Below are 27,416 nucleotides of genomic sequence, written 5' to 3' on the forward strand. Positions count from 1 at the left end.
GAGTAGACGTCAGTATGTCACTCATTACAGTAATTACTTCTTGACTGGTGGAGTAATTAATGAAGCCTCATTAATCAATAGTCAATGACTAACAAACAAATTTTCCAAGTTTCATTTCCTGAATATTTAATTTTTTATATTCTTTTAATCCTAATTACATGTCATCATTTCATTTTGAATATAAAAAGTTTTAATTTTGGTGGAGATGTATAAGGATACAGTACCCTTGCAGGTTTGAATGTAATAAAATTGCTTATGAAACAATGCTTAGTTGCAGGCTTGGCAAAGAGAGAGTAGTTTGTGTCTGACTTTGGTGAGCCAATGGTGGGCTCAAACAAAAGACTGTTGCATGATTGATTTAGTGGCACACAGTATTAGCAACAAGTATGCACTTTTGAAGTGTCTGCAAGTGTGTAGAATGCATGCATATATAAATAGTGTTTCATTTTCACTTAACTGGATGTTTATAATTTATCAGTAGAAATCCTTGCAACATACAGGGTGAAGCAAAATTCATGTACTCAGGCTTCGCAGCATGACTCCTCAAATGCCAGGGATAAAAAAAATGTCTCTCACAAAATTTTGACTGACAAGTACATCTGGCAGAAAAGGATGTTAATGAGTGGCAATATGACAACGCTGTCAGCACATGTATGGTAATGGCCTCTGTCAGCACATATTAGTCATGATGTACAGTTGGTGCAGTGGATAGAGTTTTTGGTTAGCATGCAGGAGGTCGATGGTTTGATTCTGGGTTGAGGCATATGTTTTTTATTTGGTAAACTGTAGTCCAGATGGTATGGTATATGGCATCTTAATCATCAACAGTGATTGCAGTGGGTCTCTAGAAAACAGTGGCACTTACATACTACAATCGTAGAAATGGAAGATTGATCAGCTTTGAAAAAAGTTCTTTCCAGGTTGTGGATGGGAATTTATTTGCACCACTTCATCTACTAGATGCGAAACCTGTTTTCTTTGTAACTTCCTCCAATGGTCCCATAGATTAGTACCAGTTATTATTTCTGCCTTGTTACCAGTAGAACTAGTAATGTGATTTGCAAATAAAGTCCAAATTCGGTTACTCTTTGTAAGTGTTATCACAATGGTTCCACAAATTACGCCTTTCAACATTGATTCTGGTAACCACATGCTGTTTAGTACATATCTTAATGCATTATTATTATTATTATTATTATTCTATCAATGGGATTGTGAAAACATCATGTCTATTACCATCATGGAAACAGCGTAATTTGAAACTGAACATTTCAGTATTAGCGGTGTCAGGATGAAACATGCAGAACAATATCTGTCAGAGGGGTTATGTGCATTAGGTGGAACAGTGCACAGGACTGACGGTGTGTTTATACTATTTGTGCTGTCCATCAGACAGGGACTAGCTGTGTGAGGAGTAATGCGCCCGTGACAGACTCCAACGTACATGCATACACGTATTGAATTTTCTCATAGTAAACCTCTAAACCAGTGTGGCAGACATATGGAATACACAAGCGATGAATATGTGTATAAGCTTGTGGTCCCTGGTGCATCTGATAACCAGGCTGCTGTTGCCACTCATGAATATGCTGCTAGATATCCTCGTCAATGCCATCCAGATAAAAATGTGTTTCGTTGTCTGGAGCTGCACCTTCAGGAGTCAGGTTCTCTTCTTCCACCATCATGTGACATAAGTTGTCTGCGGAATTGCTGTACTTCAGCTACTGAGGGAGCTATCCTGGCGGTCATATGCCAAGAACCTAAGCGAAGTACACATAGCATAGCAAGGCAGCTGCATGTCTCACAACGAATGTTCAGTAATGTGCTGCATGAGCATGGGCTGCACCCCTATCATTATGCTTTCATGCAACACCTGCGTCCTGCAGACCGCCATCAGCAGATGCAATTCTGTGAATGGTTCCAACAACAACAGGAAGCCAATGATGACTTTGTGAACACTGTAATATGGCCATTTGAAGCAGCATTCACTCATGAGGATGTCTTCAATATGCACAATGCTCCCACCATTGGTGTGAGGTTAACCTGCACGTCACCCGCAATTGTGGATATCCAGTTCGCTTTGGTATCAACTTCTGGGCTGGAATATTGAAAGACAGGTGTTTGGGCCCCTACATGTTGCCTGACCAGATGACTGCATGAAGGTATCATGCATTCCTTTCAAACTATCTGTCTGTTACGCTGGAAGATGTTCCACTACATGTTCAGCAGAGGATATGGTTCCAACATGACAGTGCACCTCCATACTCTGAAATTAATGTGAGACAGTATTTGGACAGAACATTTCTAGGGAAATGGCTCAGACTTTGAGGTCCAGTTGTATGGCCACCATGTTCACCTGACATAAATCCCATGGATTTCTTCCTGTGGGGGCACCTGAAGGAGCACGTGTTCTCTACTCTGCTGATGAATGTAGAACAATTGGTAGTGCATGTTCCTGATGCTCTTGTTACTGTGGATGCAGCTTTGCTGCAAAGGGTCCAGACCTGTATGATCCGGCAGGTTGCGCAATGTTTGCACATGCAAGGAGGTCGCTATGAGCATCTGTTGTTCTGAAGACAACGTATTCTGTTGTGAAGGTCATGCGGTCATTAATATGGACATTATTATTATCAATGGTTGCTAATATGTGACATCTGAGCATTCATATTACATGTAGTATAAATGACAAGTAGATGTTGTGTTATTGTACTGTGCTATCATCTTCAGCATCTCATAACTGACATTGTTTTTGTAGTTATTCTGTCCTGTTACAAGTCATTTGTTTCAACAGTATATTTTTTATTTGTCTAACAAGGTATTTGTTATTTTGAGTGTTACAAAATCTTGTAAATTTAGGATACATGTGACCTAAGAAATGGTGTATATTACAGTACTAAATGTCAAAATGAAATAAGCAAATTAAAAAAAAAAAAAAAATGTGCCTCAATCCAAGATCGAACCCTCGACCTCCTGCATGGTAACCCAAAAATCTACCCACTGTACCAACTTGAGAGCAAGACTTATATGTGTTGACAGACACTGTTACTGTACATATGGTTACAGTGTCATCAGATTGCCACTCTTTAACATCCTTTTTCTGCCGGATGTACTTGCCAGATGAAATGAAAGAGACATTTTTTTTATCGCTCTCATATGAGGAGTGACGCTGCGAAGCCCGAGTGTGCGAATTTCACCTCACCCTGTATGTCTACCTTTTGTAACCAGTAAAATTCGCAGAATCAGAAAAAGAATAAAATCACTATGTTACAATAATATATTATAATACATATTAATATATATGACATCAGAGTAAAGAATAAGTCCATCCCAATGGAATGAAAAAATATTTTGTCTTGTCCATTAATTGAATCACCTGAGTATTTTCACACTGAAGCTCAGATAACTAAGTAAACAGCATATTGCAGCCATTTTGAGAGTAGATAAAAAGTGATGCATCGAAATACCTCTGTGCTTTTGTGAGTGTGGTAAATTGTGGCCACCAGCTGCGTCATTGTTGTTTTTATTATTGGATTCTCTGGAACAGCCCAATTCACCAGTTAACAGGTCTGCTATTAGAGAAGATCGACCTGGCCTTGAAGTGGTAGTTGCGGGTTCTGGAGCTGGAGGGTCAGCTACTGTTGTAGCATGTCTACTTTCCCGTTGATCATCTGCATATATAAAGAATAACTCACTGACATTTCCTGTTAGGTAAAAAAAAAAATATTTCTATGTCACATGATATAAAATAAAACTGGATGTCAGTGCCACTGCCCATTTCTATAAATCTTTTGAAACCAGTAGTTTCAGGTATATTTACCATACTGATTATCCTCTAACTCTTCCTTTAGTTCTTTCATTTCATGAGCTAAGTCCATCAGCAAAGATCCACGGCCTTTTGGCGTGGGTAAATTTAGTCCACGCAGTTTTTCTCTGATAATGTGTTGCATATGTCTTTCTTGATCTGATGCTGGAGGCTGGTTGACCTGTAAACAACAGCTCTGCTATAGAAAATATCACTATTTAAACAGACTACATATACTGACGCTCGACCAGAGATTCCTGGAATATTTTTCTATATCCTCACCATCTTCTTAGGCTTTTCACGTTTCTTATACCTGAGATAATTATTCTGGTCTGTACAACTGTGACTTCACAATGACAATTATGCTCAACCTTGAGTTTGGTGAAGGATTCTGTTATTGGATGCATTCACTGGAGCCACAAAATCTTTTTAACATGAAAATGGAGGAGGAGCAGAGGGGGTGGACAGGGAAAAGGGGGGGGGGACTAATTTATGTGGACTGATGTTTAGTGTGATATAAATAGCATCTGTTCAACTACTGTGATTTTAAATATTTTCACCAGCAACTGGGACCCAGAGTAAACTTTGTTCGAATTGAAAGAGCTCCTACCAAAATTAAAAATTGTACTTTAGACAGAACCATATTTTTGAAATAACATGCACTGGTATTTTCCATCAAAATTAAAAAGCTTTTAAAATATGAATTTCTGATATAAAAATGAGAAGATTCATGGAAAAGTGATGAAAATAACCTCTGTAATGTGATGTCATCACTGCCCTAAATTTTGATAATTACAGTTTTGAATCAGTAATATGCAGTACTGAAGATTTATGTAAGAATATTCTAAAAACGAAAGTTTATTAAACAACATAAAGAAAAATCTATTATTTACAATATGCAGCAGATTCTTTTTTTTCTAAATCACAATCATGAAGATGGCAGAGAAAAGGAATTATTAGCTAGCAGAATGCATAATGAAAAGCTAATTTTTGGTCAGTCAAGTTTTAGAAAAGAAATAAACAAAATGGTCTAAAGCTGAAATCAATCTATGACAGGGAAGTGTGCTGTCTCCTATACTATTCATCATGGTCATAGAGGAAATTCATACTATTAGCTGGCCGGTGTGGCTGTGCGGTTCTAGGCGCTTCAGTCTGGAACTGCGTGACCGCTACGGTCACAGGTTCGAATCCTGCATCAGGCATGGATGTGTGTGATGTCCTTAGGTTAGTTAGGTTTAAGTAGTTCTAAGTTCCAGGGGACTGATGACCACAGATGTTAAGTCCCATAGTGCTCAGAGCCATTTGAACCATTCGAATCATACTATTAAATGAAATTAAGAAGAGATGCAACAAAAGCCATATTGTTTGCACTTTTGCTGTACTAACATGTTTATTCGTTAATTTTTTTCAGACTAGCTGTCTAAGCACAATGTCATAGGTTTTCTCAATACCAATAAATGTAACCACCATCTCTTTTTCCAGATTCCCATCTTTTCTCCAATACATGTCTTAATGTAAAGATCATGTCAAATGTTCTTTTCTGAAACTTTATACAAACAACTCTCATTGGATCAACAAATATTATATAGTACTGTACTGTATATTTATTTGCCAGACATTGTCCAGAGGTACATAGAGATACAGGAGAAGTCAACTAATAGTTATAAATTTTGAACAGAAACTGTTGCATAGTTTACAGCATACAACAATGTAAGTCTAACATATGGGAAAAACAGTCCACAAATACACAAATAAATTTTACACATGCACAGTTCTTACTTTAGGATTTGCTTACACACACACACACACACACACACACACACACACACACACACACACACACACCACACACACACACACACACACACATATCTTTGTGTCTATCTACCAGCGCTTTCTCATTTGGTAAGTCACAGCATCTTTGTTTTTTAATATATTCCCCCCCCCCCCCCCCCCACACACACACACAATAGAAAGAAACATACCACATGGGAAAATGTATTAAAGAAGATACTGCGATTTACCAAACGAGAAAGTGCTGGTAGATAGGCACAACAAAAAACACACAAACTTCAAGCTTTTGCAATCCATGGTTGCTTCATCAGGAAAGAGGGAAGGGGAGTGAAATACGAAAGGATGTGGGTTTTAAGGGAGAGGGTAAGGAGTCATTCCAATCCCGGGAGTGGAAAGACTTACCTTAGGAGGAAAAAGGGCCGGGTATACACTCGCACACACACACATATCCATCCGCACATATACAGGCCTGTATATGTGCGGATGGATATGTGTCCAGAAATCTTTTATGCCACACTGATTAGAACTGCTTCCAAACAATTTGTTTAATGGTTTATGAACCCTGTTTTTATGAAACAGTGATTTTGACCGCAATTTATAAGACTGAATGACTTGCTTCTCAACAATGGGTGTCTTGTAAATAAATGTTGCGTTATTTAGAGTTCTACAAGCGCTAATAAATTTGTGTGTTATAACAGCAGAGTCACCAGGAGACACACACATGTAAGTAGTTTGGAAGGTTACTAAGCCTGAATTTCTCTATTACTATCATAGTAATTTTAGACAAGGGAAAATCCAGGATGGAATAATGACAATATTATGAAAGGAACAGAGTGCTGTTCACCATGTAGTTGAGATGTTGAGTCGCAGACAGGCAGAGCAAAAAGACTGCTAAGCAAGTAAGCTTTCAGCCAAAAGGTCTTCTACTCAAATAGACAAAACACACACACACAGACACACACACACACACACACACACACACCACACACACACACACACACACACACACGCACAAAGTGACCACTGTCTCTGGCCATGTAGTCATGTGTATGTGAGTTGTGTTTGCATCAATATGTGTGTGTGTGTGTTTTGTCTATTTTAGAAGACACATTTTGGCCAAAAGCTTACTTTTTAAGCAATCTTTTTGCTGTGCCTGTCTGCCACTCAACATCTCCGTCATGTGGTGAGTAGCAATCTATTCCTTCATAATATTGTCATCATTGCAATTTTGTGAGATATGTAAAGTGGGGGGAGGGGGGGGGGGGGGAATACACTGCCTAACTGTTAATAGAATGTGCATTTTTAGAATTTTAATAGTAAGTCCATCTAACTCCTCTCATATAGTTTCTCCCACTCAGTGATGTACCAGAATTTTTGAAAATGTCAATGATGAAACATACAGTTGTTCTTTGAATATTCTCTGTTTCATATATCAAACCTATACAGTAAAAATTCCATAGTGATAGAAAATACTCATGAAGCAATACATTATTCATAAGAGTGATTTGTGAACTCTCTCATGTTTAAATACATTACATTTCCTTGAAATCATTTCTATAAATTTTAGTCTGCCACTTGCACTTTCTTCTATGTGTGTTATGTGGTCATTCTACATTAAACAGTTTGGAATACATATATTTAAATATTAAATGATTATGACTATTTTCAGTGATATATTGACAATGTGTAAAAAAAAAAGTGAAATAGGTCTTTCCACCAATTTCTTCACAAAATAACATTTCTTTACACTGAAGGTTATGTTCAAGTGACAACGATTATCTGCAGGGGATTTCACCCCTCCACCTCCCTCCCCATCCATTGTACCCCTGTACATAAGAAAACCTCATGACATAAAACTACCAAATATGAAAGAAAATCCATATATACCACAAGTCCAATAAATATAAGTCTATACAAAATTATGAAACTGTAGCTCTCGTGTGCCAGTAGGACCTCAAATTTTGAGTGATGTTGTTTAAGAAAAATACTCTTTGAGAAATTCTTGTACTACAGGAAAAGGAGACTGAAGTGCAATTAAAAGTAAAAGATAGTATTAAATCATTGGCATATTGAGGCCAACAGCCTTGTTGCAGTGCTAACACTGGTTCCCATCAGATCACTGAAGTTAAGTGCTGTCAGGCTGGGCTAGCACTTGGATGGGCGACCACCTGGTCTACTAAGTGCTGTTGACAAGTGGGGTGCATTCAGCCCTTGTGAGACAAACTGAGGAGCTACTTGATTGAGAAGCAGTGGTTCTGGTCTTGTAAACTGCCACATGGCTGGGAGAGTGGTTTGCTGTCCACATACCCCACCATATCCACATCCAGTGACGCTTGTTGGTTGAGGATGACATGGCAGCCGGTCAGTATCACTGAACTTACATAGCAAGTTCATGCAGAGTTTAGTTTAGTTTTTATTAGGTAAAAGAACAAAATGAATGGAAAACAGTATTTTATTTTTCTTATTTCAGTGTGGTCATCTGCTTGTACACCAGTGATGAGTCAGAGACAGCTGGTTTGAATCCTGTAGCTGGAAGGAATTTTTATCAAAATAAATTATAAATAATCCGCCTCGATTGCGAAAATTCCCGGTGTTTACCCAGGTTTCAACGTGGATAACCACGCCTTCCATGTTGAAACCTGGGTAAACACCGGGAATTTTCGCAATCGAGGCAGATTATTTGTAATTTATGTAGATAATTACGATTGCTGACGCGCTGCAATGCTGAAAGTTCTTAAATTTTTATCAGTAGGATTGGACTGGTTATGCAAAAGAGGGGTGGTACCATGTAGTTCCTGATCGCTGGACTTCATATCATTATCTTGGATTAAATTGCAAACCTCTTGAGATTGTCTCATAGAGTGAGGACAAATGCAATATTGATAGTGACTTGTCTATTGGATGGTGGGAAACAGCCTGGTGGTGCCCTTAATGCTATTTAAAAAGAATAGTCTATGTAATGGCACTGATTTCACCCCCTGCTTCTCTCTCTTACTATAATCAACACAATAATGACACTCAACTCTACAAGCACTCATCACAGTCAGCTACACTCAAATTTTGGGAAGAAAATATGTCACTGTGCACTAGGAAAGAAAACGTATGAGTTAGATGGCTGGGGGTCTCTGAGCTAACAATGTCGTATAATTTTACTTTGACTTGCAAATATGCATTCTGGTTGCATTGTTGTAGCACTTTAATTCAACATTGTTAGACAAGCTTTATTCAGTTTGTACATTCTTAATGATACCTTAAGCTTTTCCCAACTTGCATTTCCTTCCGTCTTCAGCAAATTTTTCTAAGCCATTATCTGCAACTATTTCTCAAAGATAATTTGAATTGGTTCACCTTTGTTACAAAATATTTTGGGGAATTTTTTTATGTTCACCTTTGTAATAATATATTTTGTATAAAGATTCTTAGTCCTGTTGGGTTATTTTAAAAATGACATATTTTCCACAAAAGATGCTATTTGATGGAACCTTTATTTCTGTAACCATTTTCAGCAAAATTCCATCATCTGATACACCTGGGTACAATACAGTGATATGGGCATACTATTTTCGCTAAAATCTAATTTTATGCTTTCCTAATTCACTGAAGGCAAATACAGGAAATGTTCTTCTTAGAGACGCAGCTAATTTCATTCCCTATGCTTGCCTAACTTGGGATCCACTTCTAAGACTCCATTTTCTTCAGAAGTACAAATGTGCACTCTTCGTTTCTATTTTATTCTGGAGAAGGCATTACTACTGCCTTTTATGCAACTATCTGCCACTCATCACCTCAAGTAGTGGTCCCTCCTCTCAATTATTACATATACTCCACATGAATTTTTGGCTGTCAAGCACGGCACATTATAAGATCTTAAAATAGCAGATTCTATTCTCAGCTGTTACTTCACTAAGACGAATCTGTTCGCAAAATCAAACAATGAAAAATCTGGGGTGTAATGAAAAATTTTTATGAAAAGGATAGTTGCTACTCACTGTGTAGCAGAGATGCTGAGTCACAGATGGGTACAACAGAACAACTGCCACAATATAAGCTTTCGGCAAATGAGGCCTTTGTTAAAAATAGACCACACACACATACACACACACACACACACACACACACACACACACACACACACACACACACACATATGCAAATGCTACTCACACAGCCATGACCACAGTCATGGGCAGCTGAAACCAAACTACAAACAACAGCCAATGGTGTGAGAGGCAACTGGGTGAGGGTAAGGAAAAGGCTGGGGCGGCGACCAGGAAGGCTAGCAGTAAGGCTGAGAGATGGTAAGTGCTGCTGGGGGATCATGCAAGAATGAGGTGAAGAGAGGGTAGGGCACCTAGGTGCAATCTTGAGGTTAAATGCAGGGCAAGGGAGAGGGGTAGTAGAAAAGCAGAGAAGTAAAAAGACTGAGTGTTTTGGTGGAATAGAGGACTGTATAGTGCTGGAATGGGAACAAGGGAGGGTCTAGATGGGCATAAAAAATGACTAACGAAGATTGAGGTCAGAAGGATTATAGGAACGTAGGATATACTGCAGGGAGATTTCCCACCTGCACAATTCAGAAAAGCTGGTGTTGGTGGGAAGGATCCAAACAGCACAGACTGAGAAGCAGTCACTGAAATGAGGAACATCACATTGGGTGGCATGCTCAGCAACAGGATGGTCCAGTTGTTTTTTGGCCACAGTTTGTTGGTGGCCATTCATGCAGACAGACAACTTGTTTGTTGTCAAGCCCACATAGAATGCTGCACAGTGGTTGCAGCTTAGCTTGTAAATCACACGATTGGTTTCACTGGTAGGCTTGCCTTTGTTGCGATGATGTTTGTGACCAGACTGGAGTAGGTGGTGGTGGGAGGATGTATGGGGAAGGTCTTGCATCTAGGTCTATTACAGGGATATTGATCCACCTGTTTTGCATTACCCTAACATATTCACCAAGTAGTTATGATAATATAATGTACTTGGAGTCTATCATGGTGGCAAGCCTGAAGAAAATATTTTATTAACACAGATATACTCTTGGAACTGATTACTAGTTCTACAAGAATATTATACTATAAATTTTGAACTCTCCTACTTTAATAGGTCATGAATCCAATATAATGAATTCAAAACTTAATGTATAATAGTCAACATCGGCTCTTCAAGTGATTCACTCTGGGGTATACTGGATATTATATTTTATTTTTATGTGAGCTGATTGTTGTTATTGTGCTTGCCACATGGTTTGTGCTCACGTGTGTGTGAAAGCTTGGATAATACATATTTGGATTCAGACTGCTGAGAACTATATTCCAGTATGTCATGACTTAATGTTTCAGAATGGGCTTGAATATCCTATTACACTAGACAGTGACAAATTGTTGAAACTACAATCAGAATAAATATTTTTAACAATCATATGCACAATTACTAGTACTATTAATGAGTGTAAAACTTTTCACTCTTTCATGTTCACTTCATGACATGTTGCTTGTTGATGCTTGTCTTGAGATCTTCAGTTAAAAGTCAGCAGAATGAGTGCCTAGGATTGTCCAAGATTCACCTACCCATAACAGGGTGTCAATCTTGGAAAATTCTAGCCACTTTTGCACGTGAAATATCAGAAAAACCACAAAATGATCATTGGCAAAAGATCATGAAATGAGGTCCTATAGGCTATACATCGTGAAAAGAAAAACACTAATTTAGTGTCTGTCACACTTTTGTACTTGTAGCATATGCCATACTTACTCTGTACAGTATACTTTAGAAAAATAAATATGCTTAGAGAATATTTATTTTGAGAACACTGTCTTATTGATTCAGTACATATATTTTTATCTCATATTTATGTGCAAATTATTGATGCTGATATACAACTTCAATGTCTAGATAGAATTGAAAGAATCTTTAGTCACAGTAGCTTCACCAATTTCTCCACAATTTCGTAGCAGTATTATGAAGTGTAGTTCTATTTAAAACTTTGATGTCACATATAATATTTGAAGACAGAATTATCCTGACAACTAGTCAACACAAAGACTATTTGCTGCTTGTTATGCAAATTCACAGCACTGAAACACTAAAATATTTTAAGTTATACAAGTAAAACAGACAGCATAGTATCACTACTACAAGCAGGTTCTTAATTGTGTTATGGACTGATTTTCAATAAGTCATGAGGAATAATAAGAAGCAGTGATGAGCATTAACCAAAATTCATCAAAGCTTTATCTAACATTACACGTTCTTTAATAAGCATTGACTAATGATAAGTAAGTAATCAGTATTACTTATCTTAAGGAATAACAAACCACTGAATTTCAATATACAAAACACGGAAGACTCAACCAATTACAACCTTAATTTTATGATTCCTGCATGTTGTTCTATCCAAATGGTAACAAGTAACATGACAATTTTTTGTTCAGTTTAATTTTATGCATAACTGTATAGAAACAGGATGATTACTATAAATGATATTATGACATTTAATATTTCTGAAGTAAAATATGAGGAAAATTATAGCAATGAAACTAACCTTTTGATGCAAGAATGGCAGCAGGAGGATGAATAATGGTGTTCTCTGGGTAACAACAAAATCAAGGAAGTTCCAAAATATTAGCCCTCCTTCATTGTTCTGTCCAATCTCCCTGATAGTACGTGCTATTCTTATCCAATCTGTCACTAACTCACTCTCAAAACATATGATCATGATCTTGAGAGCTGAAAACCAGGTTTTGTTATCAAACAAATTACTGTTGTAAGTTGTACAACTCTATAAGAAACATGCAAATATATTATGAATTCAAACACAAACACACTCTCTCTCTCTCTCTCTCTCTCTCTCTCTCTCTCTCTCTCTCTCTCTCACACACACACACACACACACACACACACACACACACTACATGTTTCCTGATGATTGCTGCTCCCTTGGATCAGCATCCTATATACTCTTACTATCACTTCACTCTTTTTGCTATTTATGCAGTCATCACAGGGTGCGGTGACAGTGGTAGGATTGGCCCTGCCTGGCTGCAAATACTGTCAAACATAGACCACACTGCAGGTGAACTCTTTGCTTTTTCTTGGCTCATGCATGGTTCAATGCCTAACTCAGTTGTAGATCACTATGTTTGTCAATTAAATCATCTTGAAACCTAATTTCAATGATCTCTTTAATAATTCAATCCCAAAAGAATACAGTCTAAGTACCTTGGTTTTGATGCAATCTCTAGTATGTCCAGTTTTTGTACTACAGTCAGCCATGGCTGATTTGGTAGTCTGGCATAACCCAGCATGACATCTATGTTCGCAGAACCTCTTTTCTTTCGTGCATACAGTTTTCCAAATGGAAGTCTTGCTGCTTAGTGTCCAGGTCTTTCAAAGTGAGTGAAATAACATTTGAGATTATGTCACTCCAAGGGCATGCTACCTTATCTGGACAAATAGGATGTGTGTTAGAGATTTGTGCTGTCTCTTTCTTACTGCTGTAGTCTAGGTACAACCTGTCTCAACACATGCCTTATATGATGGCTGTTGTACCCATTCCTTTGGAATGTTGCCTCCAGGTGCTTCAGCTCAGTTGGAAGGCTGCCTTGGTCATTGACAGATCAGGCCTTTTGAACAAGTGTGCATAAAATGTCTTCAAGCTGTAATATGTGGTGACTACTGAAGACATGTAGATACAGATCTTCGTGTGTAAGCTTTCTGTACAAACTGTGTCCCAGCTTTCCTGCTGGTTTCCAATTCACCAGTACATCAAGGAATGGGAGGATTCCATTCTGTTGCACCTCCACGGAAAACTTTACGTTGAGGTGAAGCGAGCTTAGCTGATTGAGCAAATCAACCAAGCTGTCCCATCCATGCTACCAAATGACAAACATGTCACCAACTTAATGGCAGAAACAGGCTTGTTTTAGTTGCTTTGTTCTAGGGCCTTCTCAAACTTTTTGATGAACAAATCTGCTACAATCAGTGACAGAGGATACCTGTGGTGATGCTGTCTGTCTGTTTGTAATAATTTCCATCCTTCTGGGAAGGTATGATTAAAGAGGGCACTGAATTTAGAGTCCAGTACTGTATAATTAACAAGAATAGTTACTACAACTGCATCAGTTGTGGAACCCTTCATTGAACCAATAAAAAATCACAGCATTGTCATATTGTGCAGTCCACACCCGATGGCAAAGGTACAGAGCCTGACCACTGCAGTTTGCAGGTGGGCATTACCAACAATGCCACCACCAACCGCAACAGCTGCATAGACAGTGAAGGAGTGGAGTGACAGAGGGGGAATGGCCAACATATATAGGACACCGATCTGATCCAACCAGCAATCATGAGGAACCACCTGATGATGGCAGTGAGTCTGTTCATCAAAATATCATGGAGGACTTACAATGTGAACAGGCAAACACCAAAAATTCTACAAGTTAGAAATACACTAAGAAAACATAAGATTGCATAACATTTTCAAAATGATGAAATTATAAATATGAATGAAAAGGATGGTTATCCAGAAAGCTGGTTTCCCAAGCTGACAAAATATCACACACCATTCATTATGAAAGATGAATTGCTGGTATAAAATCATTCACAAAGGAGGATCATACAGACATACCATCACTTCAACACTACACAAGTTCCCATATGGCAGACATAAAAATAGGTATCCTTGCCATTCAAAAGCAGCTGAAAGAATTGAAAATGAATAAGTCACCAGGTCCAGATGGGACCCCAATATGGTTTTACAGTGAGTACTTTTCTCTATTGGCCCCATACTTAGCTTGCAGTTCTTGAGAATCTCTCACCAGTTGGAAGTCTCAACTGAGTGGAAGAAAGTGCAGCTCACTTCCACATATAAGAAGAGTAAGAGAAGAGACCCCTAAAATTACTGACCAATATCCTTAACATCAAACAGTGGTTTGCTGCAAGAATTTCTTGGCATATATAATAAATTTCCTCAAGACAGAAAAGCATTTAGCCACATATCAACATGGATTTAGATGGCACTGCTCCTGAAAAACTCAGCTTCTGCTTCTCTTGTGGTTATCCTGTGAACGATGGATGAAGGGTAACATGCAGATTCCATATTCTTAGATTTCCAGAAAGTGTTTGACATAGTGCCACATTGCAGGCTGTTAACATATGTCAGAGGTTACAGATTATATTCTCAGATATATGAGTGACTTGAAAAATTTTTAAGTAGTAGAACAATGTACGCTGTCCTGGCTGGTGGAGACAAAGGTGCTGTCATGAGTGCCCCAGAGAAGGATGAAGGGGACCGCTCTTGTTCTCTATATACATACACGAGCTAAGAGATAGGAAGAGCAGCATCTATGACTTTTTGCTGATTATGCAGTAATGTATGTAGTGTTATCTTAAAGGAGGAACAGGACAATCATACAAGAATTTTTATTTGGTGTGATGAATGACAGTTTGCTCTTAATGAGGAAAAATATAGACTAAGGCAGATGAGGAGGAAAACAGTACTATAACATTCAAATACAGTATTAGTGGTGTGCTGATTGATTCAGTAATGTTGATCAAACACCTAGGGTTAATGTCAGAAGGTGATGAAAATGGACTGAATATGAAGGTCAGTTGTAGGGAGGGTGAATGGTTGACTTTGATTTACTGGGAGAATTCTGTGAAAGCATAGCTCATCTATAAGAGAGAGAAAGAACACATACTGTACACTTGTGCAACCCATTCTTGAGTACTGCTCAAGTGTTTGGGATCCTCACCTTATGTGATTAAAGGCAGATACAGAAGGAATTCAGAGGCTTGCTCCAGATTTGTTACCAGTATTATGGAGATGCTACATGAACACAAATGGGAATACCTGAGGCAAAATGTATTCTTTATTATGGGAAACAGTACTGGAAAAATCTGGGAACTAAAATTTGTGAAAGACTGCAGCACATTCCTAAGACCACTAACATACATCTTGTGTAAGGACCACAACGACAAGACAAAAGAAATCAGGGCTTGTACAGAAGCATACAGCCAAGCGTTTATTCCTTGCTCCATTTGTTAGTGGAACAGGAAAGGGAAATGTCAGCAGTCATTAAGGTACAGTGTTCCATGCATCAGACAGTGATCTTCAGATACAGATGTAGATGTAGAAAGTGCATAAACAAAAGATCCAGGTTTTGGTTACTGAGTACAAACATCTTAAGTTCTTACATTGCCACTATTATAGTGGCTGTAAATGACAGTACATTCTGCCAAGCAGTGCAGTGAGGACTGTGATAAAATTTTGTGAGGAAAAAACCTAGCTCTGATTTCAATTAACAATCATTTTTATACAGGTCAGATATCACGGACAAGCTGATAGCTTGTTGGTGACAAAGACAAATTTTCGTAGGTCACCTTTTCGTCTATGATGAAGAGTGCAGCAAGCAGCTATCCAAAATCAGTTATGACTTTAACAGGAAGACACTATTCTGCATTCTGGATAATTTTTACTGTATGATTGTGGATCAAAGTAACTATTTCATACAGATATCCAGAATCTTTCTGCATAAAAAATTCTCAGGGAACTCTTTGTCATTTTAGTTAAAAAAGATATACCATAATAACACCAAAGAATCTGAGAATCACAATCAAAATTAACTGTAGAGGAACAAGTTTGACATTTCTGCAGTGGTACGAAACAATTGTGACAACGTTTTGGCTGGAATCCTCACGGATAGTGAAATACTCTCATGAAGCCAAGCAGATAACAATGCATCAGTGGCAGAGTGTATTTCCATGCAAGAGCAAATTGAAGTATATGGCTGTTATGGAAATTGATATAAACAAAGGTTTGGAACACAATTGGGAAGCTGTACATTGATTCCAGTCAAGACATGAAACAGTGAATACTGCACTGCAGAAATTGGGATTGATTATTCAGGGCAAGTGATACAGGACAGTCACTGAACGTGGCGTACTGATGACAACAACATTCATTCACAAACACCTTAGTACATGGAATATTTATTGCAGTCATTGTTCTGGGAGGAGTATAGCTATCCATTCTTGATTTTACCCTCCATCTGATTCTTATTCTTCTGTCTTCCTTGCACTGAGTAAATTTCTCTCTAATTAACATTTTCTTAGTTGTGAAGATGTATACAGGGTGTTACAAAAAGGTACGGCCAAACTTTCAGGAAACATTCCTCACACACAAAGAAAGAAAATATGTTATGTGGACATGTGTCTGGAAATGCTTACTTTCCATGTTAGAGCTCATATTATTACTTCTCTTCAAATCACATTAATCATGGAATGGAAACACAGAGCAAGAGAACATACCAGCGTGACTTCAAACATTTTGTTACAGGAAATGTTCAAAATGTCCTCTGTTAGCGAGGATACATGCATCCACCCTCCGTCGCATGGAATCCCTGATTGGCTGATGCAGCCCTGGAGAATGGCGTATTGTATCACAGCTGTCCACAATACGAGCACGAAGAGTCTCTACATTTGGTACCGGGGTTGCGTAGACAAGAGCTTTCAAATACCCTCCTAAATGAAAGTCAAGAGGGCAGAGGTCAGGAGAGCATGGAGGCCATGGAATTGGTCCGCCTCTACCAATCCATCAGTCACTAATTCTGTTGTCGAGAAGCGTATGAACACTTCGACTGAAATGTGCAGGAGCTCTATTGTGCATGAACCACAAGTTGTGTTGTACTTGCAAAGGCACATGTTCTAGCAACACAGGTAGAGTATCCCGTATGAAATCATGATAACGTGCTCCATTGAGCGTAGGTGGAAGAACATGGGGCCCAATCAAGACATCACCAACAATGCCTGCCCAAACGTTCACACAAAATCTGTGTTGATGACGTGATTGCACAATTGCGTGCAGATTCTCGTCAACCAACACATGTTGATTGTGAAAATTTACAATTTGATCACATTGGAATGAAACCTCATCCGTAAAGGGAACATTGGCACTGAAATGAGGATTGACACATTGTTGGATGAACCATTCGCAGAAGTGTACCCGTGGAGGCCAATCAGCTGCTGATAGTGCCTGCACACGCTGTACATGATACAGAAACAACTGGTTCTCCCGTAGCACTCTCCATACAGTGACGTGGTCAACGTTACCTTGTACAGCAGCAACTTCTCTGACGCTGACATTAGGGTTATCGTCAACAGCACGAAGAATTGCCTCATCCATTGCAGGTGTCCTCGTCGTTCTAGGTCTTCCCAAGTTGCGTGTTATAGGCTGGAATGTTCTGTGCTCCCAAAGATCAATTGCTTCGAACGTCTTCCTGTCGGGACACCTTCGTTCTGGTAATCTGTCTCGATACAAATGTAGCGTGCCACGGATATTGCCCCGTGATAATCCATACATCAAATGGGCATCTGCCAACTCTGCATTTGTAAACATTGCACTGACTGCAAAACCATGTCTGTGATGAACACTAACCTGTTGATGTTACGTACTGATGTGCTTGATGCTAGTACTGTAGAGCAATGAGTCACATGTCAACACAAGCACCAAAGTCAACATTACCTTCCTTCAATTGGGCCAACTGGCAGTGAATCGAGGAAGTACAGTACATACTGACGAAACTAAAATGAGCTCTAACATGGAAATTAAGCATTTACGGACACATGTCCACTTAACATCTTTTCTTTATTTGTGTGTGAGGAATGTTTCCTGAAAGTTTGGCCGTGCCTTTTGTAACACCCTGTATATGGCAACCACACACTAGTTACAATTTAAGGTGATGGGCTTCTGTGTGACAGGATACAAAAGTTTATCCCATAGTATAAGAGTGTCAATTTTGACTGTGTTAGATTAGATACAATGTTTGATGGCCCAGTAGTGAGGACATCCTTGAGTTATAAGCTGCCTAAAAAGAAAAAGAAAAAGTGAAACATCCAGAAGGAGAGGAAGAAATGAAATTAAATTTCCTGGGTTGAGAGATAAGCAATGTTATTTCAGTGATTACAATACTGAGTCTAACTTACATAGAACTTGGCAGTATGAGTCCACTTTTCAGTATGATATTGCTCCCCTATGGCTTTGATATATGTACTGTGTGGCATTTTCTAAGCTTGAGGTCAGTAAATGATTACATTCTGAGCTCCCATTCTATTATACCATAAATCAATCTGCAGCAGTTGAATTCAGTGTTAGAACTGCCTAACAAGGCCTATTGCCATTTGCACATAAATACCTGGATCAGTGGCTCTGCCCATGCATGTGCCCTCTGTGAAAATGTTGTGTACTATCCTGCTCTGATACCCATGCCAACTTCTCTGTGTCCAACGTGATGTCTGCTGGCAGGGATACTAAATACCCCTCCCCTTAAAGGCCACATAGGGCTGAAAATGATCCAGTTTAGTTGTGACCTCTGTCGCAGAACTGAAGAGTGTACAAGATGCCCTGGCAGTGGGTCGCTGCCCACCAGAGACACTGTTAGTGCAGGTTGCTCTGCCAGAGGGGCAGCAGATTGCAGAGGCAATGGCAACAGTTAGTTTACTGACAGGGGCATGGGTGAGGACTGGGCATTGGTTCAAATTCTACAGGCTCCTCAGTGGGAGGTGCAGGAGCTAGCCCCACTGGCACTCTATTCTGCAGTTGGAGGTAGGGCAGTGGATGACATAAGAGGGGTGGCAGTGGGGAAGCATGCTGCCACAAGAGGGAGAGTCCCACCAGAACAACATCATGACCAATCCTCTCACCTAGGTTGGAGTGAACTGCTGGCAGCACCACGGTACAATGACTGCAGGTCAAATGCACTGCATGGTCAGACCTTGAGGTGATTTAAACCCACAAACCACCCACCAGAGCGTTGTTTCACCATGTATCAGCATTATCCTTAATTTATGAGCATAAGTGTAGATATGCCTCTAGTTTAAAGGATGTGAGGTTAGAAAAATTAAACATAAATATGTATTTCATAGCAGAATTAAACTGCTTGATGACGAGCACTGTTTTAACTAATATCAGTTTTAACATAAAAGAGTTTTTCCTTTGTGTATTAAATTAGTTGCACTGTCTATTGATGTGGTAGCAACCATATTTGAGTCAACTATTTCTTCCACAACTTGTTCTGCCATTTTAGCAAAATAAACAACTCTGTAATGATGTGTGAAATCTTTTCTCTCAAACGAATTTTTGTGTTGATTCCAAAACTGGTCTTAGATTTTCCAAGGTGTAATATTTCCAAAGGTACAGAAAATTTAATAGTATGATTAGTATTTTATTAAGATCAATTCACCTGATGAAACTGGGTTACGATTGCATGTGTAAAAAATCTTTTGTTCTCTAGTATTAGTGGAACAAACATTACTTTTCATTCAACTGAATTTCAATATTGCATCATAACAACTTTCTTTAATGCAGGACACAGTTGGGAATCAGCCAAATAGGCATGTTCCACATGGAACCTATTATCATATTATGACCTTCAGTTGTTATAGGTCCTCAGTTCATGGAAGTAAATTATGAGCTGATCAGTTTTACTGGTTTCAATGTTCGAAATACGGATTTATTACAGGAATCCTAAAGCATAATTTCAGAAGGACTCTGTGGTATCTATGGAATCAATAAGTAATGAGAAATCTTATTCTGTCATTATAAATATGTATTATGTATATAAATAAGAATATATGTAATATCAATTTAGGTTAAGTTCAAAAAGTCTTGTGTTAGGCACCATGACTGACTTTGCTTCAATTCACTGACAATCAATAATGAAATTAAATCACAAATGATTTGATTATGAAGGGTGTCATGATGCCTTGTGTGTCTCCTGAGCTAATATGACTGACAACTGTTATAACTGGTCCTTGATATCCTTTATATTGAAAATGAGACAGAGTTGAGATACAAGCTCATCCAACAGATGGTCTACAAGGGGCAGACCTGGGGCCTTTGTTGGCCATGGGAGTACCTCAATATCATACAGACAACTCATAGAGATATGTGCCATTTGTGGCATTATCCCATTGGAAAATGGCATCATGATACTGTTATTTGAGGTATATAACATGATGATGAATGATGTCTGTGATTTACTGTTTTGTGATCAAAGTTCCCTCAACCACTAACAGGTGTGGTAATGGAACTGACAAATAGACTTCATTTTGTTATATTAAACACTAATTAAAGTTTTGTTAAAAAGCATTTGCTAAATATGATCTTAGGATAGTTATTGCAATCAATAATCAATATTGAAATTGAATGTTCTTTGTAGCTATGACGGTGATCTTTGGTGTGCAGTGTGACTTCGACCACTTCACTTTTGGCCGTGGTCGAGTGTAGTTTCTGGTAGTTTGTGGTAATAAATATGTGTCTTTTTCTAAACAAACTGTGGAAACCTGACTCATTATTTGGTCAGTCCAGTGATAATCGAAAATCTGCACTTTTTCTTGCACCCAGAGCAGAAAAAGAATCATCGCTTAGACAACGAGACCACATGGACAAAGGGTACTGAGCAGTATCAACAAAGGAGACATCATGGCCAGCTCTACAAAGTAAATTACAGCCATTAGCCACACTGTAATGGTGTCCTTATGGAGATAACTTTTGCAGGGTAGTAGCGAGGGACCATTATAACTGGGGGCTCTGTACCACTATTAAGACATTTATATGTACATTGACATGTACACAAGTCCAATCCCTCATCCAAGTTGTGGGAGATGGACAACAGCATGTAGTTTGGGAATGCCTGTAGGAGTGAGGTACAGTGGGCCATTTGTGGAGCGAGTAGTGGATTATGATTTCTGTTTTCAAAAATAGAACAGGCCCTGAAAGGACGGATTTAATCGACAACAAACTGGCTTTAAACAAGGACTAAGATTTGGAACATTAAATATACAAACATTGATTGGAAAGGTGGAGGAGATGGTAGACACGATGGAAAGAAGGAAGTTAGACATATTGGGGTTAGCTGAAATGAGATGGAAAGGAGAAGGAAGAAGAGAACTGAGGAAAGGCTACTGACTGTACTGGAGTGGAAATGAGGAGGGAAGGAGAAATGGAGTTGGAATAGTAGTAAGAGGCGGATTAAAAGAGGAAGTGAAGATAACAAGTGATAGGATGATGAAAACCAAAATATCACTCAAGTGGACATCCATAGAGGCAATACAAGTGTATGCACTGCAAGTAGGTTGCACTTCTGAGGAGAAGCAAGAGTTTGAAGAGGAAATGCAGAAGCAGATGGGAAGGAAGAATATAATAGTAATGGGGGATTTAAACACACACATTGGAAGAGAAAGACAAGGCAGCAAAAGTGTGCTTGGACCAAAGGGTTGGGACTGCCGAAATGAGGAAGATAAAAGACTGTTGGAGTTCTGTAACAGAAAGTCAATAATTGACTACATCCTGTACGATAGTGAGATGAATAGGAACATCATTGACATTAAGGTAATACCATCAGAGGCCTTGGATAGCAACCACCGTTTGCTGGTAATGAACCTGAGATGGACTAAGGATAATAAATGGACAGAAAACCAGGAAAGATGTATAAGGGTATGGAAGTTGAAGGAGGACGAAAGTAGGTACAGTATCTACAAGTAGTTAAGGAAAGCATCCCAAAGGATGAACCACAAATGGTAGAAGAGGAATGGAGTAGATTCAAGGGAACATTAGTAAGTGTGGTGGAAGCAATATGTGGGAGGACAAGCAACAAAAAAGATATGGAAAGAAACACCTGGTGGAATGATAAAATACAAGGATATAGTACAGAAGAAGAATAGAGCCTTTAGGACATGGCGAGTTTTATACTTATAACACAGAAAACATCATTTACTTTCACTATGTAATATTTTTATTGGCACAAGATAAATCAAAACACAAAGAAATAGTTTTCGACAATCACGGTAACAGTCATGACGAATGTCTCACACCAACTAGTCAAAAACCAAAGTAAGTAAAACAAAGTAGAAAAAAAGCAAAGATATTAATATTTTCTGGCAGTTCTGTCACAGAGCCCCCACCCCTGAGGAGTGCGGAGCGTATAGGAGGAGTGGTGAGGAGTAAGTGATAAAGGGAAGGTAAACATTTAAGGCATGACGTAATCTTGAAGTCTGAGAGGTGGTCGTACGATGCGGCGAGCACGGGTGATGGCAATAGGGGTAGGAGGATTCAGGGAAGGTGAAGGAGAAGGGGGGGGGGGGGTTACTCTTATAAATAAAACATTATTGGAGTCTACACGGGCTGAAATGTCATTTTGTGAAGTACCAGGAGCCACATAGAAACACTGTAATAGCTTAATGTCTTTCTGGTCAGATGGCACAGAATTGTTTGAATTTCAAATAAAAAAAGAAAAGTGTCCACAAGTTGTATTTTTATAGAATCCACATCATAGTCACTCAAGTACACTTGAAACACTAGTTCATTACTGCTGGCACTCGGAGGCGTGAAATATAGAAGAGGGGGGCCTTGACTTGCAGAGAGTGTTTGATTAGCTTGTGGAGAAGGGTTAGGACAGGCCTCTGAAGTTTCTTGCAAAACAAATTCATTATCATGTATGTCGGTGTCGTTAAGGATCCATGCTGGCTTCAAACGCTCAATGGACATGACAGATGGTTTGTTCTTAAAGAGGATCGTGTAAGTATTTTCAGAGCGTGACAGGACCCGGTATGGGCCAGTGTAGGGTGGAGCAAGGGGTGGAGGCATGGCGTCTTCTCTAAGCATCACATAGTTACAAGAACTGAGGTGTGGGTGAATGAAAACTGGAGGGGTAGCATGCGATCGAGGTTGCGGAAAACGTAACTTGGTGATATGCTGTTGAACCTGTCATACCAACTCGGGAAGTTGATACTCGGCAAGTAGAGGAGGAGCATCAAGAGAATCCAGGGAAGTGCGAGGTTTTCTCCGTATACCATCTCAGCAACTGACACTTTAAGGTCTTCTTTGAAAACCGTCCTCAAACTGAAAAGGACCCAGGGGAGCGCCTCAGTCCATTAGGAAGAATGATACATGAGAGTGACCTTCAGCGTACGGTGCCATCATTCTATTAGGCCGTTAGATTGCAGGTGATAGGCTGTAGTTCTGAAGTTGTTGATACCACACAGTTGACAGGGACGATTAAACAGATTAAGTTCAAACTGTCTCTCCTGGTTTGTGGTAAGTGAAGTAGGGCAACCAAAATGAGAAAGCCAATGGTGGACAAAAGTGTTAGCTACAGCATTGGCCGTAATGTCTGTGATGGGGATAGCCTTGGCGCAACATGTGGTACGCTCTATCATGGTCAGTAAATAATGCAAACTGTTGGATATTGGTAATGGACCGACGATGTCCAAATGGACATGGAATCTACCTGAGGGCACAGTAAATTTGCCTAATGGGGGCTTAGTATGTTTGTGTATTTTCGCTCTTTGGCAAGGTATGCATGCTCTGCCCACCGATTACAATCTCTTCTTACATTAGGCCAAACGTATCTCTCTGTAATGAGGCACGTAGTCATGCGAATGCTCGGGTGAGTGAGATTGTGGATTGTGTCGAAAACGTCTTTCCTAAGAGCTTCAGGGACTATAGGATGAGGATGACCTGTTTTAATGTCACAATACAAAGAACAAACATCATTAGGGAAGGGAAGTAGAGCAATTTGTAAGGAAGTATCAGAGTCAGAGAGAAGGTGCTGTATCTCTGGGTCGGATAGCTGGAGCTTGTGTAAGTGGTGAGGATCAATAGCTGTCTTCAGGGAGGACGGGCATGACAGGTAGTCTGCTGCAACATTGTCATTACCCCTGATATATTGGAAGTCTGAAACATATTGCAATACCAAATCCATATGGCGGAACCTTCTGGGTAGTACATCTAATGCTGGTTTGCAGAGAGCCTCGACAAGGGGCTTGTGATCTGTGTAAACTGTCACAAGTTGGGCTTCAATATCTGTACAAAAGCACTTTATGGCCTCATAAATGGCATAAAGTTCACGATCAAATGCGGACCACTTTCTTTGCGTTTCGGTGAGCTTTTTTGAAAAGAAACGCAAGGGTGTAGTACCTGTTGGTAGGGTCTGTTGCAAAACTGCGCCAATGGCATTATCGCTAGAGTCTGTGGTTATTGTCAGGCAGGCGTCAGGGTGAGGGTGAGACAGGGTAATAGTGTTCACCAAGGCGTACTTAAGCGAGTCGAAGGTTCACTGCATGGTCTGATCCCATTCTATGTGTCTGTCGCCTGTGGTATTATTTCCCTTTAAGGCCTCAGAAAGAGGGGCTTGAAGAGATGCCGCATGTGGAATGTGGATTCTAAAAAAAATTTACCATTCCGAGGTATCTACGCAACTCTTTACAGGTTTGAGGGAGGGGAAGGTCAAGTATTTGTTGTACTCTATCTGAGGTGGGGCGAATGCCCTCATTATTGACCAAATGTCCCAGGAAAATAACCTCTGGCTTCTCCAGTTGGCATTTGTCATGATTAATCTCAACTCTGTGTCGTGCCAATCTAACAAAAATCTGTTGGAGGTGTTGTTGGTGTTCCTCTGCAGTTGTGGAGAAAATAATAACGTTGTCTAGGTAGGCATAGCAAAAATTAAGGCCATGTAGAATGGTGTCAATGAATCTTTGCCAGGTCTGAGCGGCATTCTTCAATCCATAAGGCATAAACAAATATTCATATAGTCCAAATGGGGTGATGATAGCGGTTTTGGGGATATCTTCTGGGTGCACCGGAATCTGATGGTATGCCTTTTTGCAGTCTAACACACAGAAAAAATTGGCACCAAACATGGATTGTGAAAAATCGTGGAGGTGTGGGACAGGGTAGTTATCAAGTATTGTTCTGGCGTTCCAACGCCTATAGTCTCCACAGAGTCAAAAGGAATGGTCCTTTTTGGGAACGACATGTATTGGGGAAGACCACGCACTGTCCAAGGGGCAGACTATACCCAAGAGTAAAAGTTCATTAATACATTCTTTATCAGCGGTAAGTTTTTTTGCATTGAGGCATCAGGGGCGACAATGGACAGGCGGTCCCTCAGTTGCGTTAAGCCTGTGACAGACGTCCGTAGTAATGGCCTTGATTTTGTGAATAGGTGTGGCCGAAATACGTGGAGGGACACAGGAAGGAGCAACGTTATCGTCGGTGTGGGGTAAGTATGAAAGGGAACTAACCTCAAACACATTATCATTGAACGGTAGTTCAGTGAAAGCTGCAGTGTTGTCCGCGGAGCTGCGCTGTGCAACAGCCGGCGGGGTTCCATTGACTATGTTGTTACTGCATGAAGGAATCGTTATGCACGCATGCGTGGCATTGCCTGTAACAGCTGTTGCCTCTGTGTTTAGATGAAAGGCGGATGGTGAAGCGCAGGGCGGGGGTTGCTGGGCGGGTTTCCGTCTTCGCTGTCCAGATCATGGAAGGTGCTGCTGTGGCTGCGTATAAACAGTGGTGCGGTATGCAGGTCCCATGTAGTTTCATGGGTGTTACTACTTTTAATCTTGATCTCCTCTCTAAACCCGCGCAATTCATCAGTCAGGGCATCACAACGTTGAAGTAGTTGGTCGATTTCAAGGCGTTGCGTAACTAAGTTCACTATGGCAGCCTTGACCTCCTCAGATAGAATAGAAACTGTCTCTTTGTCTTGTTGATAGGACGTATTCGAGCTGCATTCTGTCAGCGTGGATGGGGAAAATCTCGCTGAAAACTTTTGTTTAAAATCCACTGAGCAGAGGGCAGGTCCAATTAAGTCCAAAGAAAAGTTATGAGCAGTTAAGAAGTCCAATCCTAACACTGGCTCATCGATTTCTACTACCGAAAATGTCCATTCATAATTATGTATATCATCGAAGCAAATGCGAAGTTGCGTTAGGAATTGTTGGCTGCTCTGGTTTGGTGAGGCAAATGCTTGATTCTAGAAGTGACCATTGACCGTGGGAATGTGGAATGACACTCACTTCGGCACCAGTGTCCACTAAAAACCATTTCTGAGAAGCTATATCCTGTATATACAAAAGTCCGAGAGAATAATTCGGAAGTACTAGCCTCTGATCTGTTAGGTGACTTGATGTCACAGTGCGGATCGGTGCGCCTATAGCTGCCAGCCGTTCATGTTTGGGCGCATTGCACAGGGTGAGCGGCAATCCCTGGCTGTATTACCGCAAACGGAGTGATACCAGCAGAGAGAATAAACTTGCTGATCCTGTGTTGTTACCGGGTGAAGGATGTCACTTGAAGCTGTGGTATGGGATGGTGAAGGATGGTGTGGAATCTGGTGCTCAGCCAGTGTACTCTGTCTGTTGTTTTGGAAAGATTGGCCTCTGCCATGCGGGGGAGGCGTGATATCGAGGGGGCCACACATAGATAACTTTCTTCTGTTGATTATCTTATGTTCGGTGGCAACGAGCAATAATTTCACTTGTAGAGGTTCCTGGTTGTGTTGTAGGAGCTGCAGTTGGATAACTTGCGGCAGCTTTGCAACCCAGAAATAAAGTAAAGCTTCATCTGGCATAGTTTTGCTATCAAAGACTGCTCTGATACATCGCCACAGTTGTGAAGAAGTCGAGTCTTTGAGATGTACGTCTTGCAGTATGTATAAAACAGACTCTTGCATAGTCTTTGCTAGACGTTTGCAGATCTGTTGTTTTGCCAGTGCGTAACGATTTGCAGGGGCCGCCGACAGTACTAAGTCCTGTACCCACTCAGCGTGGTCCTCTACGGCATTAATAAGCTCAATAAATTTAGCACTGTCTGAATCAATGTTTAGGGCGGTGAAGGGCGGAGTGTTTATGAAGCTGTCACTCGCAGCGTTCGCGGTAGCTGGTTGAAACACGGCTGGCGCGGAAGGCGCGGCAGGCGCAGCTAGGGCTGCGGAAACAATCCGGGCGGGACAACTGTCCAACCAGTAATTGTTGTCAC

General features: G+C 40.0%; 1 protein-coding gene and 1 pseudogene across 4 annotated transcripts in view; one reads left to right on the forward strand and one right to left on the reverse strand.

Moving 5' to 3' along the window:
• The window catches only part of LOC126278568 (protein unc-80 homolog), a 953,735-nt gene that overhangs the window by 59,576 nt on the left and 866,743 nt on the right, over positions 1-27,416 (reverse strand). For all 4 annotated transcript variants that reach the window (XM_049978772.1, XM_049978771.1, XM_049978773.1 and 1 more), the window contains 3 exons: positions 12,135-12,319; positions 3,818-3,983; positions 3,465-3,668 (listed from right to left, as the gene is read on the reverse strand). In XM_049978772.1, the coding sequence (XP_049834729.1) occupies positions 3,465-3,668; positions 3,818-3,983; positions 12,135-12,319 (555 nt within the window). The remainder of the gene's footprint in view (positions 1-3,464; positions 3,669-3,817; positions 3,984-12,134; positions 12,320-27,416) is intronic.
• Positions 7,671-7,788, forward strand: LOC126279290 (5S ribosomal RNA; annotated as a pseudogene).

This window comes from Schistocerca gregaria, chromosome 6, assembly GCF_023897955.1.
Source record: "Schistocerca gregaria isolate iqSchGreg1 chromosome 6, iqSchGreg1.2, whole genome shotgun sequence".
In the NCBI taxonomy this organism is placed as follows: Eukaryota; Metazoa; Arthropoda; class Insecta; order Orthoptera; family Acrididae; genus Schistocerca; species Schistocerca gregaria.